The sequence below is a fragment of the Tachysurus vachellii genome, chromosome 11, assembly GCF_030014155.1.
Source record: "Tachysurus vachellii isolate PV-2020 chromosome 11, HZAU_Pvac_v1, whole genome shotgun sequence".
NCBI lineage: Eukaryota > Metazoa > Chordata > Actinopteri > Siluriformes > Bagridae > Tachysurus > Tachysurus vachellii.
The window spans coordinates 14460733-14480894 of record NC_083470.1 but is presented as its reverse complement, the minus strand read 5'-3'; the positions used below and the strand labels follow the sequence as shown (position 1 = coordinate 14480894).

General features: G+C 38.1%; 1 protein-coding gene across 1 annotated transcript in view; it reads left to right on the top strand.

Moving 5' to 3' along the window:
* The window catches only part of fbxl17 (F-box and leucine-rich repeat protein 17), a 216716-nt gene that overhangs the window by 73234 nt on the left and 123320 nt on the right, over positions 1 to 20162 (top strand). Inside the window, exon 7 of the mRNA XM_060881467.1 lies at positions 11303 to 11433. Coding sequence (XP_060737450.1) covers positions 11303 to 11433 — 131 coding nt within the window. The remainder of the gene's footprint in view (positions 1 to 11302; positions 11434 to 20162) is intronic.

Genomic DNA, 20162 nt, shown 5'->3' with positions numbered 1-20162 from the left:
ATTATCACACGGTCTGCGAAAGCGTCTTGAACAGGCAGCTTAAGCCAAAAACCCTTCACTTTGTTCTTTCGGGATGTTTTAGATGGCCCTTCATCTTAATGGCTCTGCCTTGACTTTACTTACCCATCAATCTCAGACACTCCCTCTGGAATTCTGATATTATGCTCAGACGGGAAAGACAAAAAAAAATTCCCTTTAGATAAAAAGAAAAGCAAAAACAAAAGTCCAAGGAGCATTTTCTGAAAGCATCATGTCTGTGTCAGTAACAACAGATTTTCTGTTTTCTCATCTTTGCCATCTCTGTTCTTAATTTGACTTTGCTTTAGTTCTTGTAAAATGATCAAACAAAAAAGAAGAGCTCTCCAGTGAGAATCTTATCCGAACTGTGGATTTTCAGGCAGGGCTCTCAAGCCTAGCTCCGTCGGCCTAATGTTAAAAAGGCTAATCGACCCTGACAATAGAATGTGGGGGATTTTTCTTGTGATTTCATGTATCACTCCTCCTTCATCATTACATTCATTTATTCATCTTCAGTATGTGCTTTATTGTAGTCAGGGTCACCGTACATGCAGAGCCTGTCCTGGGAACACTGGGTGTGAGGTTGGAATACAACCTGGGTGGGACGTCTGTATCATACACACACATTCACATCTACGTGACATTTAGTGTAGTCTAACTTCTTGGGATGTGGGGGAAGTTGGAGAAGCCGGAGCAACTCCACATGGACACGGGTAGAGCAGGCACAACTCCACACAGACAGTAACCTGAGCTCAAGGTCGAATTGGGGACACTGAAGCTGTGAGGTGCCCAATTACTTTGTGAAATTCTAGCGAACAGGATGAACATCTCCACAAACAGCCAAGAATCCACACAGAGGATCTAACTGAGTCCTGAAACTTGAAGGCATGCTGAAGAAGCTGATGTGGCTGGTGGTGTTCAGTGGGTGTTTGGGGGCATCTTGATAATTGGGCCTTGGTTTCTTCTAATATCTCTCTCTCTCTCTCTCTCTCTCTCTCTCTCTCTCTCTCTTCTCTTTCTGATACTGTTTTCTCTTTTTGTCTTTCCTTTTCTATGTCAGTGGTTGGAATAGACCACTCATCTGTTATCTTGTGTTTCTGACTAAGAAATACAAAAATACAAAAGCAAAATAAACAGGCTTTCACCAGCCTTTGAGCCACCTTAGCATGGAGTGATAACTCCCCCAAAATACACAAGGGATGAGGAAACAAGGAGCAGGGGCACTAGAGAAGGGGGAAATTATTCTAATCATTTTATTCACAGCCAACGGCTGAAGGAAAAAAGGAATCTACAGCGCTTCAGAATTAGCGAGGAAAAAAAAAAGCTTTCTTGGCTGGCTCCTCAAGCCTACGTAAAAGAGAAGGGGGGTGGTGAGAGTTCAGAAAGGACTGCAGCTAAGTTTGTCAAAAGGCTTTTATTATAAATGTCACCATACTTTAGTCTCATTTCAGCACAGCACAGAACACATGAGGTGATGAAGGAGAAGCCAGGCTGGAAATCAGAAGCACAGATGCCAGATAAGAACAGTTTTAATTTTAAGCACTGCTGTTAATAAATTGCCACTTAATATGTTCTATTATCTCTGTGGGTGTCTTTATATTAAATTACATTTATTTCTTAAAAAAACAGTTATATAATAGTCGGTCAGTAGGGTCGATGAAACAGTATTGTGTTTTTGAACGGTCTAAATTATTTGAGTATAATCTATTTCTAAAACTGGCCAAAAGGAGAGTTTCCACAAAGGCTTGAAGTGCTTCCTTGATCCCAGCTGGTGTGTCTCATGAGGTCTTGGTGGATTTCTCCTCTAGTTCTGGTTTTTGTGCAGTAGATGAAAAACTGATCATGTGACCTGGTCACAGCTCTGCAGGATTTAGAGGCCAGAATCTCTTATCATATTGGACAGAGGAAGACCCGCAGGCTGCTTATCCACAATCCTCTGCCCATATACGTCTTAATGCCTTTGTCACATGATTTTTCTCTTAACTATAAAAGAAAAGATGTTCACATCAAATATCAGAACAGGGAAACTGTGATTTTAGAGACTTTGACCAGGACATGGGTGTTGGTACCAGACAGGATGGTGGGAATATTTATGATTATGATTGCCTGGAATTTTCTCATACAACAGCTGCTTGAATTTATATAAAAGCAAACAGTGAATGGCAGTTCTGTGGGCGGACATGACTTGTTGTTGAGTGATGAGCAGAAAACCATCTGAAGAAACACATTTTGATGTAGATGGGCTACGGCCGCAGACCACACCTGGTTCCATTCCTGTCAGCCAGGAAGAGGAGTCTGAGACCAGCATATGGGCACAGTCTCACTCACACTGGACAGCTGAAGACTGGAAAAAGACTCTATCTGTCCAGTTTCAATGAGCTAAAGCCCATGATGGCCTCACGTTCCTGTTCTTGACCTTATAGGAGTGGAACATAATGTTGTCTTCTGCAGTAATGTTGACTTCTAACCCGTCCACCTCAAGGATCGATGTTTTGTGCATGCTGAGATGCCTTTATGCTTGCCATGGTTGTAATGAGTCATTTGATTTACTATATCCTTCATAGCAGCTCAAACCATTCTAGACATTTTCCTCTGACCTCTTTTATCAGCAATGCTTTTCCAACGACAGAACTGTCACTCACTCAATGTTTTTTTCTGTGTAAAATCACTGTAAGAAACACAAACTTAACTTGAAAGCAATTATTAAAAGAAGGGCAGCTCAGTAAAACTAACCACTTTGACAAAAGGAAGTAAAGCAATTAGTATTTGAAGCCTTTTAGTACAGCACATACCTGTACAGTGACACGGTTGATATGTGCACAAAGTGTAATTTTGCACTCACGTCCTGCTGTGTACCATGTGTGACACAAACATGGTTTCTGCCTGGAAACACTACAAACACTGCACGCTCTGGTGTGAGTTAAAACTGAAACTTTATGAAAGTCGTAAGTGGCTCTGCATGTAGGGGTTATGTGAGCATATACAGTGGTAATGCATGTTTATAATAATCTGATGGCTGCATTTGATCACACAAACGCACAAACACAAAGCTGTGTTATTAGATGCAGTGAGAGCAGTGTGCCTGCTGTTAGGCACTTTTACACACAGCCTTCTTTTGTTAAACGTGTTAATGAAAAGAGATCATGTTTGATCTTTCCCTCTTTTATTTATGAAACGTCTCTTCAAGAAAACAGTGTATACAGTATGTAGGTCAGAACTATGTCCACTATTTAAAAAAAAGAATAGTTCTTTTTAACCGATTTCTTGCACAGCTCCAAAACATGGGTTGACTTGTCTGTTTAGATTTAAGGAATCGCATAGCAGGCTGAAATAGTGCAACTAAACACTCTACGTAATAGTCTAAAATTATTTAGCACCGTTTCAGCACACTTGCTGCCTTTTCCTTAGAGCTGTAAAGGTTCTATTGTATTTAACTGGTGGAGGCCATCATCACCATTAGCTTAAGTGGGAGTATTTAGTCACCTCTGGGATACTCGCACCACCAGACATTTTATGTATTTGGCCCACTGTGCTCTTATAACACCATTATTTAATGTCTTTGTAGCAGCAAATAAATTCTGTCAAGTCTTGGCTGTGGACATTGGCTGCCTTTGACTAGTGATTTTTTTTATCATGCATGCCACAGCTTTAATGTAAGGCAGAAGCTGTGATTTCAGACTGTTTTCACAGTTTCTTTTTCAATGACCAGGCAGCAATATATTTCTATTTTCTACAATCATGCTTACAATATAAGACACTCTAGCTGTGTTTTAAGCAAAGCAGTGCTTTCTTTTTGTAAAAATAAAGTGTGAAAATACAAAACCAGTGCCCATTTATTTTTTTTTACCAAAAATAACATTGATTTAAGTTTATTAATCCATTCTTCATAAGGTATCTGTCATATTTTGCTTGGATGCAGGTGTTTGACATGGCGGTTTTATTTTTATATTATTGATCTTCATGTAGCTCTCTTAATCATTTGAATCAAGGTTGGATGAACAGTGGTGAACACATTCTACATCATGTGATTGTGTTAGTATTGATTTTGGGATAGGCTCTCTCTCTTTTATTTGTTAAGAGACCTCCAGGAATTTTAGACGCCTGCAGCTCTCAGCACCAAAGCAGCCAGGAAGCAGACTCTCTCTTTTCCATCACTGTTTTTAATGAGTCTCTGAAACTAGACCTTTCCTCTGACTTCTATTTATTTATTTCTGCCTTCTGTCATTATGTATTATCAAACTAAGACTTAATAAATGCCCATTGCGGCTTATCATCAGACCCTGGGGTGATGATAAATTTGGCGAGATCGAGTCTTTGCACAGGGCAGGCTCAAGAACAGCTGCATTTCACAAGTTTCCCTGTGTTTTTATTAACACATTGAATAATTACACACGCCGGCAGCCAACTTGGAGCAGCACGCCACTTCCAAGCAGTTTCTCCTGCCAGCATCATCTGCCAAAGCCTTTTTCTCTGGCACACTAGAGAATTTAATGATTCCTCAAAACTCCTTCCCTAGAAGCTGATGAAGTGGAAGATGCCTTTGTATTAGCACCTCTAAAATCACATCATTCCTACTGTAATAAAATAAAATGAAATAAAATGAAATAGAAAAAAAAAACAGATGCAAATATGACACTTTTTTGAAACTGTCATCAATTTAGTTAATTTAGCATTTTAAAATGAACACATGGGACATTGGTGGCCTTATTTGTCAGAGCATTTTTAAACATTGTGAGCTCTCTGGAGAGCAAATGTAGAACAGCTTGGTTGCACCACGAGCCTGGATGCTTCGTGCAAGCTGAATTCTTGCATAGAGTTATGAATTAATATTCAGTACGAAAAAACATTAGGGCATTGCTAACATGCTATAATAAGCCCGTTCTCTTTCAGTGACTGACAGATGTGGAAAAAGTGACCTGTTTGTTGCACTGCTGTATTCGTCTACTTTTGTTCATGAGTCCATCAGCGTCAGATGCTAGTTGTAGTCTATAAGAAACTAATTCTGCTTCCAGTCTCCTACTGAACTCCTTGTTTTTTGCCACTTGTTTGGCAGGAAATACATGATAAAAGGGCAAAGAGCAGATAAAAGCAGAAAGATGCTATGAAAGAGCAAGCGAAACTTAACAGAGTGCCAATTTGTGTGTATGGAGCTACTGCTATTAACGTAGTGATGGAACACAGCCGTCTATTCTCAGAGAGAGAGACGCACACTCACTGTGAAGGTCTCGTACTTGACACTCTTTTGTTTTGCAAACAAAGAAATCGCATTTTTTTCATGAATAATTTAGCTATTTGATCCACAACCGGTCACTGGGGCGCACAGAGACTATAGCTCAAATATGTGTGTGCATGTTGATGAGCTGTTCTACAAATCCGATACTCAATAGTATCTAGATGCCTTGTGCTTGAGGGGTTTAAGCAATTAATTTTGTAATGCTTTATATTCCAGTGTCCATATTGTGATGTAAGATGTTACAAGGTGCTACACTGTATTAAATTTGGAAACATGGCTGATTTGAATGTGTTTAAACGTCTAAAAGCAAAAAAAAATGCACAAATAACAATCTTCAAGAGCTGAACTGCTTCAGTAGGACATGGACTGGGCAGGAATTCACACAGGCAAATAAAAATATAAGCTTATAATCTTTATCGCATGAATTAATGTTGAACTGAGGTATAGGTTATAGTGTGAGGGGTAATAAGTAAATAAATACCAGAAAAGTAACTGATTAGAATGTATTTTAATTCACAATATGAGATGTGATTGTTGGTAAAATTTCTCTAATAATAAACTGTAGAAGATCCAATAGATTACTGAATCTGTAAAGACTGAGGTGTTTTGTTCTCTCCTATATTAACTCATCCTCCCGTCTCTTATGAAAGCCCCATGTCGTCACCCCCCCTTTCATATTACTAACGTTTTGGCTGGTCTTCTTGTCTGGACTAAATTTTCCAGCCCGAAAAATGCACTTACGTGGCTCGCGCACTTTCCGTCATTTGAAATGGAGAAAGTTTAATGTGAACTAAAATCGATTCATACGTTTGAATTAATTAATATATTAATAAGTTAACTGCTTTTATCAGAGGATGGTCAAAAGATTGCAAAAGAAATAAAAGGCAGACGTATTTGAATAAAGATCTGCCACATTAGAAATCATTTCAATGGTGTAAATAAGTGCATAGTAATTAAACCTGAGCTGGTTTGTTTGCTCTTCTGAACTGGTCAGTGCTTAACAGTGGAGAATGGCGACTGTGTGGAAACATTTAACAGCATTTACATTAGAAATCTGATTTATAAAACTGTTATATAAAATAACAATAAAGGAAATCTGATGTAATTATAAAGACATGTTGGAATAGTGAAGCTCCAGCATAATAATAGCACAACGAACTGCTACATTCTGCCCCCACAGGTAGGACAGCTGGAATATAGTGTTATGTGCTTTAGAAGATGGAGGCATGATGGATTTGAATCTATGTCATTGCTGTATGACAGGAGTTGAGTAGTGAATATGAAACTGTTATGTGTACAAGCAGCTTTACTCTCCTGAGTGCAAGCCTCATTACAACATTCTACATACTACACATGAATGGACAATCTCTTTGTGATGCCTTAACTGACTGATGATGTGCATTATCCTTGTTTTCCCTTCCGTAGGTAATATACTGTAGCTACATGTTCTCTGTCTGAGAATCCTGTCACTTTGAAAAGCAGAGACAGCAGAAACGGCACACAGGCTGCTTTGGCCATGAAAGTTGCTCTCACGAAATATTACTATTCTGGTGAAGCTGTCATTACAGGCAGTTATATAAATTTACTATTCCACATTGCTGGTAAATTCTCAATCCACATGGGTCAGAAAGTGTTGATTAATTTTCTAGAACAGCAGCTCAGGCACAAGTTCCAGCTGTCAATCAAGTCACAGGTTTTAGCATATTATCAATTTTATTTAACAGGTCGTGCACAAAGACTTTAAGACTAATAATAATGGTTAAAAAACAGAATGCAGGAATTGAAAAAAGATTAACATTTTTTTATATTTATAGATAGGAACCATTGTAACAGCCAAAAAATGTTAAAAATAAAATAATATATATATATCATGTATGTATGTATGTATGTATGTACAGTATATGGGGGTGTGTGTGTGTGTGTGCATCTCAAAACATTAATATATAATTAATAAAGAATATCAAGGAAACATTTTTTTAAAGAAGAATTTCAAGCCTTTTCTCTTTTAATTTAGATAATTATGGCTTTGCAACTCATGAAAATCAAAAATCCAGTATCTCAAAATATTAGAATATTTCAAAGGATAATCAAATAAATGATATGTAATACAGAAAAGATAAACATCTGAGTAAAATATGTTCATTTATGCACTTGATATTTGGTTGCATATCAAATTGCCCAAATTACTGCGTCATTGTTGTACTGTACAGCATGTAGGCTATCAGCCTGTGGCACTGCTAAGGTGTAATGGAAGCCCAAGTTGCTGTGATAGCGGCCTTTAGCTGATCTGCATTGTGGAGTCTGCGGTCTCTTATCTTCCTTTTGATAATTCTTCATAATTTCTCTATAGGGTTTTATAGAGAAGTCGTGCTGGAAAAGGAGCTCAGCATCTCCATAAAGCTTGTCAGCAGATAGAAGAATAAAGTACTCTAAAATCTCTTGGTAGATGGCTGCAATGACTTTGGACTTAATAAAACACAGTGGGCCAACACCAGATGACATATCACCCCAAATCATCACTCACTGTGGACACTTCACTCTAGACTTTAAGAAGCTCGGATAGTATGGCTATTCTCTCTTTCTGTTGACTCTGAGACCTTGATTTCCAAATGAAATGCAAAATTTACTTTCATCTGAAAAGAGGACTGTGAACCACTGAGTTCATTTTCTCCTTAGCTCTTCTGATGTTATTTCTGGTTCAGGAGTGGCTTGACACTAGGAATGTGACACTTGTAGCCCATTTCCTGGACATGTCAGTGTGTAGGGGCTCTTGATGCACTGACTCCAGCCTCAGTCCACTCATTGTGAAGCTCCCCCATGTTCTTGAATTGGTCTTCTCAAGGCTACAGTCATCCCTTTTGCTTGTGCTCCTTTTCCTACCACATATTGCCCTTCCAGTCAACTTTCCATGAATATGCTGTTATACAGCACTCTGAACAACCAGCTCTTTCATCAGTGATCTTCTGTGGCTTACCATCCTTATTTGAAGGTGTCTTTGAGTGTCTTCTGGTCAAACGTCAAGTCAGCAGTCTTCCTCATGTTTCTGGTAGTGTGTACTGAACCTGACTGGGAGAGTCGTGGTATTTATACCGCATAAAAAGTAATTTGCTCAAAGTGGAAATTAAATATTCAAATGTTTTTAGATTTGATTTTTCACTGTTTTTGAGCGGTAGGCCACAATTATCGAAATTAAAACCAAAAAATTCTTGGAACATTTTAGTTTACATGTAATAAGTCTAGAATATATACACTTCTCATTTTCTGAAGTAATTTTTAACTATCATGGAAAAATATTGAACTTTTCCATGATATTCATTTTTTTTGAGATGCACCTGTGTGTGTGTGTGTGTGTGTGTGTGTGTGTGTGTGTGTGTGTGTGTGTGTGTGTGTGTATACAAATGTGTGTCTCTGCAATAACATCCATGCTCCATAACCATCTTACCCATGAGATCATACATACTGATTAATATTGCTATGAAATATGACACATCCTTCTTTAATCAGTACAGACGTTTAATGTTTGGCAAACTGCTACAGTAAAAGAGAATTAAAACACTTTGGCACATGCTGTTATAGAAAATGTTATTTTCTATAATTTATATTTTAATTAAAAGATAGTGTTGTGCTATGAATCTCAGATTAAGACTAGTGACTATCTGACTTCTACTTTAATTTGCTACCTGCATTTTAATCTTCTCTATATTTCTGCATCTATACCTGTCTGTCTGCCTAATTTATCAATTTATTATGATCATTTGTAGAGGTTTCATGAGATAAGACTATACTGACTTGAAATATTTGGATGATCTTTTTTTTTTCCTATAAAGGCAGCACAAGGTCTGCAGTTCTCTCCTGGTGCTAATGGCCGATAATGTCGTCCTATTTGGAAATGAAAAGGAACAATAATGTACCAAAATTGTGCTAATGGGTTGTACTCATAGTCTTCCTCCAGATTCACCCTTTTTGGAAAATGAAGCCTTTATACATCAATTGATTTTAACAGTGAGTATCCAAGCTGCTGTTGGCTTCTTCTCTACTCTAATTCAGGTCAAATGGTAGGATGTTTTTTTTTCTCTCAATGGAGGTTCTTCTTTCTGCTCCTTACTTAAGCCACAGCCTCACCACGCTAATGTCTTTCCCATGTTCTTCTGAAAACTACAGATGAACAGGAGAGCTGCTAATATTTGATCACACCAAGCACAAGATCCATTTGCTTTTTGTAAATCTGCTTCATTTTTCTGCATTCATGCATGCTGTAATGTTATTAGTGTTTAGTTGATTGTTTTTTTCCCCTGTTGGACTTAAGTAGTTAGATGGATAAATAAAAAGCCTGCATGGTGAAAGCAGAGCAGGTGTACATTGTTTTACATATGCATTAAGGTCCCATAAAATGATTTTTCAGTAAATCCAGAGCTCGCGGCGCAATTTGAGCATGAGACATCTTTCTGTTGCCTTATTTCAGTTGTCCTACATGTGTTGAATGGTGCGATGTGGCAAAACAAGAGGAAGCACGGTGAGGATGCCTGCAAGTGAAGCAGATGGAAGCATCTAGTGAGAAATGGAAAGGGTGATTATCTAAGGACGGGAAGATGATTAATCTTCTCCTGTGAAGTGGAGCTATTGATTGCGTTGTAATGAATTCAGGAAAGGATAAGCAATGGTGGAAAGTGGAGCTTGATACAGATATTTGCTGGGTTTCTTGCTCTGCAAAAAAAAAAACCCAAAGGCTTATTAAATGCTATCACAGCCAAATGAAGCTCAACATTTTTAGTAATGTGTAACAGACAACATGCTCCTACATATAGGTTTTACACTAGCTTGGTTCACTGGTTGTAATATATACTACTGTAACAAACAAATCCTAAACAGCAGTGGCATCGTCTTTATGTGCAGTCGTGTGTTAATAATAATAATAATAATAATAATAATAACAATAAAAGGAAGTAGAATAGAAGAACATTAACAAGTGTAGAAGACAGTATAGTAGCACAGCAGGTAGCTGTGTGTGTATGGGCTTTAACTGTGTTTTCTCGTATGTGTGAGTGGGGGTGGGGGGTGTGTGTGAGTCTATGGGCTGGTGTTGTGTATAAGGTGAAAAGATGATTGTGATATATTTTGGCCACAACTTTCAGGATTTTGAAAGCTACTTCTCCTCATTCACTTCATATACACTTTCTATGAGTTTATCAGAATCCAGTCTTTAAACATCTTTGGGAAACACCTCGTATTAAGTAAACAAAAGTCTTTTAGTAATTTAGTAATAAACACACAAAGGCATCATGTATAGAATAAAGTGTTTTACCTGAACTCGCTGTAATTAACCTTCATTAGAATTGACTGGGATTCATCTTTAGCCTCCCTTCTGATTTTTGAGGGTAGGATTTCAGGTTGGGAAGTTTTTGAAAGTGAAGGCTGTCTGTTATTAAACAGTAGAACTCTGTCGTTTCAGCCTCTAGGGTCCAGGGCTTCTTCTCCAAGCTTTTAAGTGTTAATGACCCATTAAGTTCCAGTCATTAAACCGATTTCATAGGACTCTGGTTATTTGTCCCAGACCATCAATGTAACTGTGTATGCTTATGAGTGAGAATTTTTTTCTCCCCTTTTTTCTAAACTGACTTTTTCCTCTGAACACATTAGTCTGTTCATTATACCAAATGTTTGCTTTGATGAAATTCATGACTTCCAGGGGAATAATGCAGGCCGTGCTAGTGTTTGTGTAGTCTGGACCAGTGATTGCAATTATCTTGTGTGCTACTTGCAAAATGCCTTTTGTTTCATGGAAAGTGAAATAAATGAGCCAAGAATAACAAAACATATTAAACCTATAAAACTTGTTGGTTTTATGAAGCTAATTTACAGCACAGTTGGCCTAATATACTTTAATGGTACAGTTTGCCTTTTGTAGATCTTTTCACTTTTTTCAATATTGAATGGAAAATAAAGGGTTGTGTGTATGAGTGAGTGTGTGTGTGTGAGAGAGAGAGAGAGAGAGAGAGAGAGAGAGAGTGTGTTATTAATCTTAGTATGTATTGTATGCTGTATCCTCTGTAGCTGCGGAACCTGAGCAGTCTGGATCTCCGACACATCTCTGAGCTGAACAACGAGACAGTGATGGAGGTGGTGAGAAATTGCCGGAACCTCAGCTCCCTCAACCTCTGCCTCAATTGGAGCATCAACGATAGGTATGTAATTCACACAAGCACTGAAGTGCTGATGGTCAAAAACCAACCCAGCATTGACCAACAGGATTTACCGATATACTGGAAATCTAAAGAAAGCAATTCCTGCGCAACACCGGCTGCCTGTGTGAGACATCTTTCATGACGTTTTTATTGAGATTAACACTTTTACTGAGTGTTATTAAGAAACTGGTAATGGAGATTTGGGCTCTGACTTATTAGCAGATTATGCTGCTTATTTAGTCTTTTTCCAGACCAGACAGTGTGATCGAGACAATGTCATCTCAAAAAAATTCAACATTCTGTCTTTTTGTGCTTTATAGATGTGGCAGGTGCAGAGATGTTAATGTGCAACAGAGATGTTGTTTTTTTTTAATAGACTTGAGAAACAACCAAGCAAAGAGTATCTAGTCAAGCAATATCTCTATTGTTTAACTGCACAGCTACAAGAAGATAGATATGTTTAAAAATAAACTGTCTTCTAGAACCTGGGCGACATGGTTTCACCTTCTTACTGTGACTGACAAACACCCCCCCCACACACACACACAGATACACACACACCATAATTTCACTGCCAATACTATGCTGAGAATCATCCAACACATTATTATCTCTAACAAGCAGTGCTCCTGTGATGCTTCCTTTTCTGTTTTCTGATAGGTAGAGTAGAGGGAGTTTTATATATATATTTGATCTTATTTAAGTTAAAATAAAGTTGAAAGTTGTGAAAGTAAAAATGGGCATGACTGTTGTTTCCTAAACTGATGTATCATGATGCATACTGTGTATCATAGAAATGACTTCAAAGACTGTAATGTTCTTTTTGCCATATCAATCCACCTCTTATTCAAAACTGACTTTTGCTCAGTTTAGCTGCCTTGATGTACTGATACTAGAGCATTCATGGCCTCGAGGTCCGAAAGTCTTCAGACTTTGTGTAGTGATATCTGTATAAATGCTGACACACGACTGTGCGTATCCGCTTGTATAGTGGGTTTTATGTTTTTGAATGTTAAGCAGTTGAATATAACATTTACGTCGATATCATAACACCCACAAAACCATTTCCTTCTACAGGAGCTAATGTGACATGATAGGCTTCACTGTACGGTACAACATCCTGTAAATGATTTGGAATTCATGTGTGGTCAAAAGCAGATAAAGAGATCACAGCTTGCTGTAGAGCACCAAAGTGAGATGCATTATTCATTTCAGCCTCACATTCATATAATATTTTTTAGATAGTGTCATTTTCAGCATAGACCTTTGGTCAAGAGAGTGTCAAGCCCTGGTTGTTGAGCATCACTGAGCTAACCATTTTAAGGTGCTTTTATTATGTAGCCTTCATAAAGAGCAGAGAGCTCTTTTAGCCTCAGCCCTCTTCCTTGCTCTCAACAAACTGACAACCGAACTCTTTGAAATCTTTGAAATGGATTCTTAAAAACACTCTTTGTTCCCTGTGAGTGCCTAATGTTTTTTAAGAAGCTTTTTCTATTATCTTTAGAAGGGCTTTCTCACCACACTTTATTCAGGTTAGGATGTGAGCTCAGCAATGCTGAACTTTATTTGTGTCGTCGTAGGGCACGACCATTTTGGTGGATACCCCCTACCCCAAGCACCCCCAAAGCGAACGACTGGCTTTTATGTTTAACTGTCCTACAAATGGGCAAGATCTAAGAAGGGCAAAAAAGGCTCTTCTACAGTTACTAGTGCTAATCATCTTGATGTTCTTTGTCCTTTGATACATTTTTAATTACATACGAAGCACATATCTTTTCTCCCTGACAACATTAAGGGGTCAGAATGATTAAAAGACAGATGGTTGAGAGGATTGATTTGGTGACAGCTTGGAATTAATCAACATACATACACACACACACACACACACACACAAACACACGTTTTTATTTTATTCACTTATCTAACATTAAACTGCCCCTTTGGGCCCCTTTTAGTTTTTTCATATTTGTAGTGAAGTAGTTGTACACGTGTTTAGTTGATGTGTTTATTCAAAGTTACTTCCAAGTGTGACACAAAACAATCCCAGCACACCATCCAACACATTGTAAGAAAGTGCTGGTAAAGGAGCTGGCAGTGTTACAAGGGGTACCGCTTCGACTTAATGACAGTGTGTGCTTTCTGTAGGCAGAACTGACAGCTAGAACAGTGTACAAGAAACACATGTTAACAGTTAATATGATGACAGTTCAGTAACCAAAACCTGCAGAACAAAGAGAACACACCTAAACAGATATAATATTGTAGAACTGTCTCGGGGACACAACTGAACAAGAAATACCGAGCACAAATAATTGTGCAGTTCTGTGTGAAGGTATCCTACTGTAGGAAGTAAATTAGACTGTTTATTTTGTGTCTGAATTCTCTTCTGTTTCACACCTAAACCGCTAATCAATATTTGCTGATTAAATATGAGCTCTTTAGTGTAGCTGCCTCTCAAATGACGTACTACACACTATGCAGTTACACTGTTCACTATGTACTCTACTGTCTAGTGTGTGAATTTTACAAGGGTAGTATCCTCTTTTTTTAATTATCCAGAAGTATGGGCTTTCCAATTGATGCTAAATGACACCAAACGCTCACAATGTGATACCGATAACTTGAGCAGAATATGGTGGATGTTGGCATGTTTCAGAATGTTGGCAAATATTCCGAAAATATTTACTCATCCAGTGTAAGTGCCTGGTAGAACGCCTCATCCCTCCAAACTTTCCAGACTTTTTAATTAATTAATGCATCATAAGGCACCAAATAGTGCACAAGTATGCTTTTTAAGACACACCTTTTGACTTCTAATTACATCTTGGGCTCTGCTCTTTCAGAAAGGTAAGTCAGGGTCCTATAAACTGACTCAGTGAACATATATAAGTTAAGTTGTCTGAAACATCACCGGATGGTAACAACATTCACAGATGGAACTGATATGTAGAGGTGTGTATTGGGGGATGGCTAGGACATAGAAACACAGGTTGATCTGATTTCATGTGTTGAACAGAAGCCTGGTCCCATGTGTTTCTGAAGAAGACAGATTACCTATTTAGAGCTTCATCATTTGCTTGGTAAGGCTTAACACCTGTGCTTTGTCGGTCTGTCTGCTTCATGGCTGAAATTGAGGCCAAGAGCAGATGATGACCACATGCTTCTGTAAAATAATATTACACCAATTGTTGTGGTTCTAGTGACATGCAGGTTAATCCACAAATGAATGCAAAGGGGCAGATAGCACACTTACTATGAGAAAATACAGCTGTGAGAACAGACCACAAATCACTCAAAAGCATAAACGAGTCTATATTCAACTTCACTCATTAACACTTTAGTTGGAATTGATGTTTTATGTTTCAGGTCTATTGTCATGTGCATAAAAGGTGCTTTAAATGAAATCCGTCTGCTGCAGACACACTGCAAACATGATCCTAAACTCTTATGTAGTAGCAATCTGTAAACAATGAACATACAAAAATCTGGGCAAGATTATGTATGTGCTATGAACAAGTGAGATAATAGTAAACTGTAAACAATCCCTGCAGTCAGAAAGTAACGCAGTGAGACATAGGAGAAATATAGCACTCCAAAATCTTTTGTATTCTAACCAAGTAATAGATTTTTAAACCTTTTACATGATGTAAACACTGAAACCGTATGGTAGTGGAAGATAGTACACATTCAGTAGAAGGACAGACCTCTACAGTGTCTCATATCGGTTCTGTCTATCAGTCAGAAGAGATATGAGCAAGAAATAATAGAGTAGTTTGTGTTCATGATGCTATTGGTTAAAGCTCAAGTTATTTTAGTTATCGGTGTGATTTTTGTTTCATACGTAAAGAAAAGTCACTCCATAACATTTGGTTTTTCTCACTAATTTATTCCAAAAAATGGATCTGATTGTGAGTCTGTTTCAGGGCATGTTACAATTTCAGGTTTCTATTAATGCACTGATTCTAAAACATTCTAAGTAATCGAATGCATTCTCATTTCTATAGTAAAAGCTTCCACAGTATCAGATGAACTTTTAGAACATTGTGAAAGATCGTGTTTCTGCTTCTGACATGGGAAAGTCTGATTTAGTCTGTTTCACGCTAAAGGTTTTGTCGTATTAAACAAAAGAGAGAAAAAATAGCCTGGTGAAGGCTTATGGTTATGATATTGAAACAAAACATCATTATTTCATGGACATTTTAATTAAATGGAACCTCACACAGATAAAATAGATGGTGTACGGTTCCTTAAATGAGTTCTGATTGTTGGAAAATGACTGTGGTATGAGAGGAAATGAAAACTGCAGGACGTACTGTTTTTCTGTCTTATTCATGAAATATCACCTGACAAGAAATACAAATGTATTGGAAAGCCGCATCCCAAATCGCACACTATTAATAGTATAAATAGTGAGAGTAGTGTGTTTACACCGAAAAGTCCTACAAGAAGAAGTGCATTACGACGATGCACTTATTCATCAAATAAACCAAGTGTGGAATGTTTGACACTTCATTTACTGTGTGAAGAGACTCAACGACAGGAAGTTGTGTGCCAGTGATGCGTTGGGCGGTTTTCAGCGCCCTTTGCAGTGATTCCTTTTCACACACTGTGGAGTTGCCACCAGATATACTTCTGTATAATTCTACATCTGGTTAGTAAAAAACCTTGTTCAAGTGTTCTATTACAGACACTATTACACTTCTAAAACTCTGGACAGTAGAGTACACAATGCGTAGTGTGTCATTAGGGACACAGCCGTCGAACCTAAACTAGTGCAGGCAGTAAAACAAGAGCTCAGTAGCGCTGGACTTGTGTTCTTATAAGGACTCATGTAGCTGTTTAATATTTTGTTTTTCCAGGCCATTGATGTACTTGATGATTGCAGAACTAATGTTGGTTTAATTTGATACATCAGTGTTTTGTTCAGTACTTTTGAAGCAGGTAGTAGAACAATAAAAACCATTTCATTCTTTCTTTTCTTTTTTTTTCAGGATTATAAAAGCTTTGTTTTTATTTCAAGATGAGAGGATACTTTTCTGTGGGGAAAACTGTGGGCTCTGTTTTATTAATCCTTCTTTATTGGATTGATTTATCGGTTTGGCAATCTCACTTCTCACAGGAGTTCATTACAGCTGTTTTGAGTGTTAAAGCAATATTGAGTTTACTTGGTTGAATCTTACCTTTTCTATTATTTTATGACTGAATTTATTTGAGGCGTGCTCAGCCCACTTCGCATTGCTGTCTCATGTCGCAGAGGACAGCGGTTTCCCGCCTCAGCTGTCTCAGCCGTTTATTGGATCTTTAGTGATTCCTTTATAGCATTTGTTTTGAGGACTTTCAGAGAGGCTGGATCTCTGACTTGGTTATCTCAAGCCTCAAGGGATGAGTTCTGAATTGCAGATATGGCAAGGCTTAGTGTGCCACTATTGGATTTCTATATAGTCTCCCATCTGTATTTCATGACCACAAGCCTTTAAGGGTTTCAGTGAATCTGGTTGATAATGTGGTTTGGTGGTGGCAGTGTCAGATTGCGCTCTCTCTCTCTCTCTCTCTCCTCCCCTCCCTCCCTTCCTGTGTGTGTGTGTGTGTGTGTGTGTGTGTGTGTGTGCGTGCGTGTGCGCGTGTGTGTGTGTACATACATGGGGCCTTTGTGTCTGTGTGGGAATGCGATGGGGAGATTACCTTGCAGGAGGAACACCAGTGACATGCTGCTCTTAGCCTCAATTCCATATGCACAGTACATACAGTAAACCTGCTCTGATGAATCAACCCCTGCTGAAAGTGTATGTGTGTGTGTGTTAGAGTATGCTCAACTTTGCCAAGATTTCACTTCCACAACTCTCACTCCATGTACACTTTTAATGCACATAGCATTTTTGAAGGCCTTAAAGTTGATGTCTTTAAATATCTACATAATATATTTTACTCTGTCAGTTTCCTCCAACCATTCAGTCTGACATATAATGTGGTGTGTGTATTCATGTATGTATGTATGTATGTATATATATATATATATATATATATATATATATATATATATATATATATATATATATATATATATATATATATATATATGTATGTGTGTGTGTGTGTGTATATATATATATATATATATATATATATACATACATATATATATATATATATATATATATATATATATATATATATATATATATATATATATATATATATATATAAACAAAAAACATCATCATGCACAAAGAAAGAAGACCCCAAGGAATCGTGCAGTTTAGTTGGTTCTTAGGCTTATCTAGGGGTCCTTTTCAAAATCTTCTGTTCGATGCTTCCTCTCTATCAACAAGCTGTTGGTATTGAATGCATAACGGATGTTTTTCTGTAGGGCATTTAAAGAATATAAATAAATTTCATCAGACTTCACTGAAATTGAATCTGATTGTGCATTATGGTCTAAAAAAAAAACACCACAATGGAACTTTTTGGCTGTGCTCACAATTGACATGTTTGGTATAAATGGGGACTGTGTACAAGAGATGATAATAATTATACCACTTTACAAGTGTGATCCAGCCAGGTTAGACTGTATATCTTGAGTACTATCATTTATTCAAGAATGTCTTAGAGAATATTAAATGCAAGTGTATTTCCCTAAATAACTGGTGATATTGAAGTTGTAGTGCATGATGCGTGAGTCCGGAGGGAAATAATCCTCTGTAATATGATGTTACTGTTGCTTTGGTAATCTTTTAGTGGTAACTCCTGCTCAGCCCAGTGTCAGCTCTGGTACAAGTCAGTACAACCCAACTTCAGGTGTGAAGGAAGTACATAGGACCACACTGTGATGGCCAGGAGCTGCAGCCAGTCAGGAGAGCGTGAGTGTGTAAACATGTGAACAAAGCAAACGAGAGGCACAGGGTGAAAAGCTAGAGAACTCATGACCTCCAGCTTTGACTAATGTGGGATGATGGCAAGTTTCTCCATGTTTTTGATTTTGAACACAGACCAGAAACACCCATTTTAACAGTTTTGTTCTCTACATTATCTACATTATATTTAAACGAGATAGCTAGATTTAGCGGGCTGCTTCCTTTAACCCTCATGCATAAGAGCCTCTGGGAAAACTCCTACATTCAGCCTGTATATCAGCTCATGCAGTGTGGTGTGAGATTCCAGCACAGCAACTCTTTTGCCCTCAAGCAGAGTTTGTATTGGAACTAGCAAGCTAATGTTATGTGAATTCTTCATTACAGGCTGGTTATGATACGGTTACGATGCAGCAGGTTGCCGCCAGTCAGTTAGAGTTAGAGCTAACTAGCTGACGCTAACTAAAAAATAGCTCTGGTTATGAGGTTTTGCTCTTAATTTGTAGGAAATGGGTACATATTGTTCTCATAATACTTATATAGCACAGCAAGTGGTGAATACTTGTGTCCTGAATTGCATAATACTGTACTAAATAGTATGTCTCTACACCATTACTGTCATTAGTAGTTAGGTAGTTCTCTATACTTAGAGTGCAGTTTACATCATCAAGGCTGTCTGACTCTGCAGGCCATATGTAAACTTCTAACCTTAAGTGTATCAGTCTAGATGTTTTAGTCACAGGTTAATTGCAGTACGCTCTCTCTCTCTCTCTCTCTCTCTCTCTCTCTCTCTCTCTCTCTCTCTCTCTCTCTCTCTCTTTTGACCCCGTCAAACAATCTTACAGCAGTGTGCCATAAGGAAGCGGGCCTCAGCTTTCAGGCAGTTTCACCACCAGATGAAGGGTTGAAGTGTTAAAAACGTTCTTTTCAGTAATGATAAATGAATATATTTCCATGTGCAATTTACTACATGAGCGGCACTTGTGAAAGCTTTGTCCCCATCCTGCACCATGGCGTGAGCTAAAATGCCCTGGACATTTGCACATTGTGTTCAGATGAGGTGTCTTTCAGTGCATTCTGTAAGTAAAGAGAGCAGAATGTTTTTTTATGGGCACCCCATGTGTCGAAAGCAAAACACCACTTTATACTGCTGCATTTTGAGTCATTTGCCCTTTGGAAAACTGTCTTCTCACAAAAGAATATCCACTGCATAGGCCTGAATCACAGCTATTTTGAAAGGGAAAGATTTATTGTTTTGAAAATTGCTTTGAAGAAGATTGGATCTTTGACGGTCTGGTCAGAAAATGATAATAAGACATGGCATTTAAGCAGCAGGGTAGAAGTCTCTTAAAACTTCCAGTGAAAATGATATTTTTGAGAATAGTCAGTATTTGGCATGCATTTTTTTGTAAAGCTTCTCATGGATGACATGGTTTATCTCTGTAACACTTCATACGCATGGCCCTACATGTTCATGCTTAAGTTTTAGACACTGTCCTGTTGGAGAAAGCCAGATACTAGTCTGTTATTTTTCTATTTCTTTGTACGTTACGAACATGTAAGTTTGAGAAGCCAGCGTCCAGCAGTATCAGCACTCCCTCTTCTCACTGTGTATTCATCAAAAATGAAAAAGACAGGCCCCAAAAGAAGCTTGGCTCGAATCCTGCTGGAACTCAGTGTGAATTCGAGCAGTTTTCACCGTTCACTTTCTAAATGATGAGAGGTCTTCAGGTGCTAATGTGTGTATGAGTTTGGAGAGTGGAATCTCCTCCCTAGTATGATGTATCCTTCCTTCCCTTTTCCCTTCCCTTCTTCCCTCCTTCCTTCTTTCCTTCCTTCCATCCTTCCCATCTTCCTTCCTTCCCTCCATCTTTCCCTCCC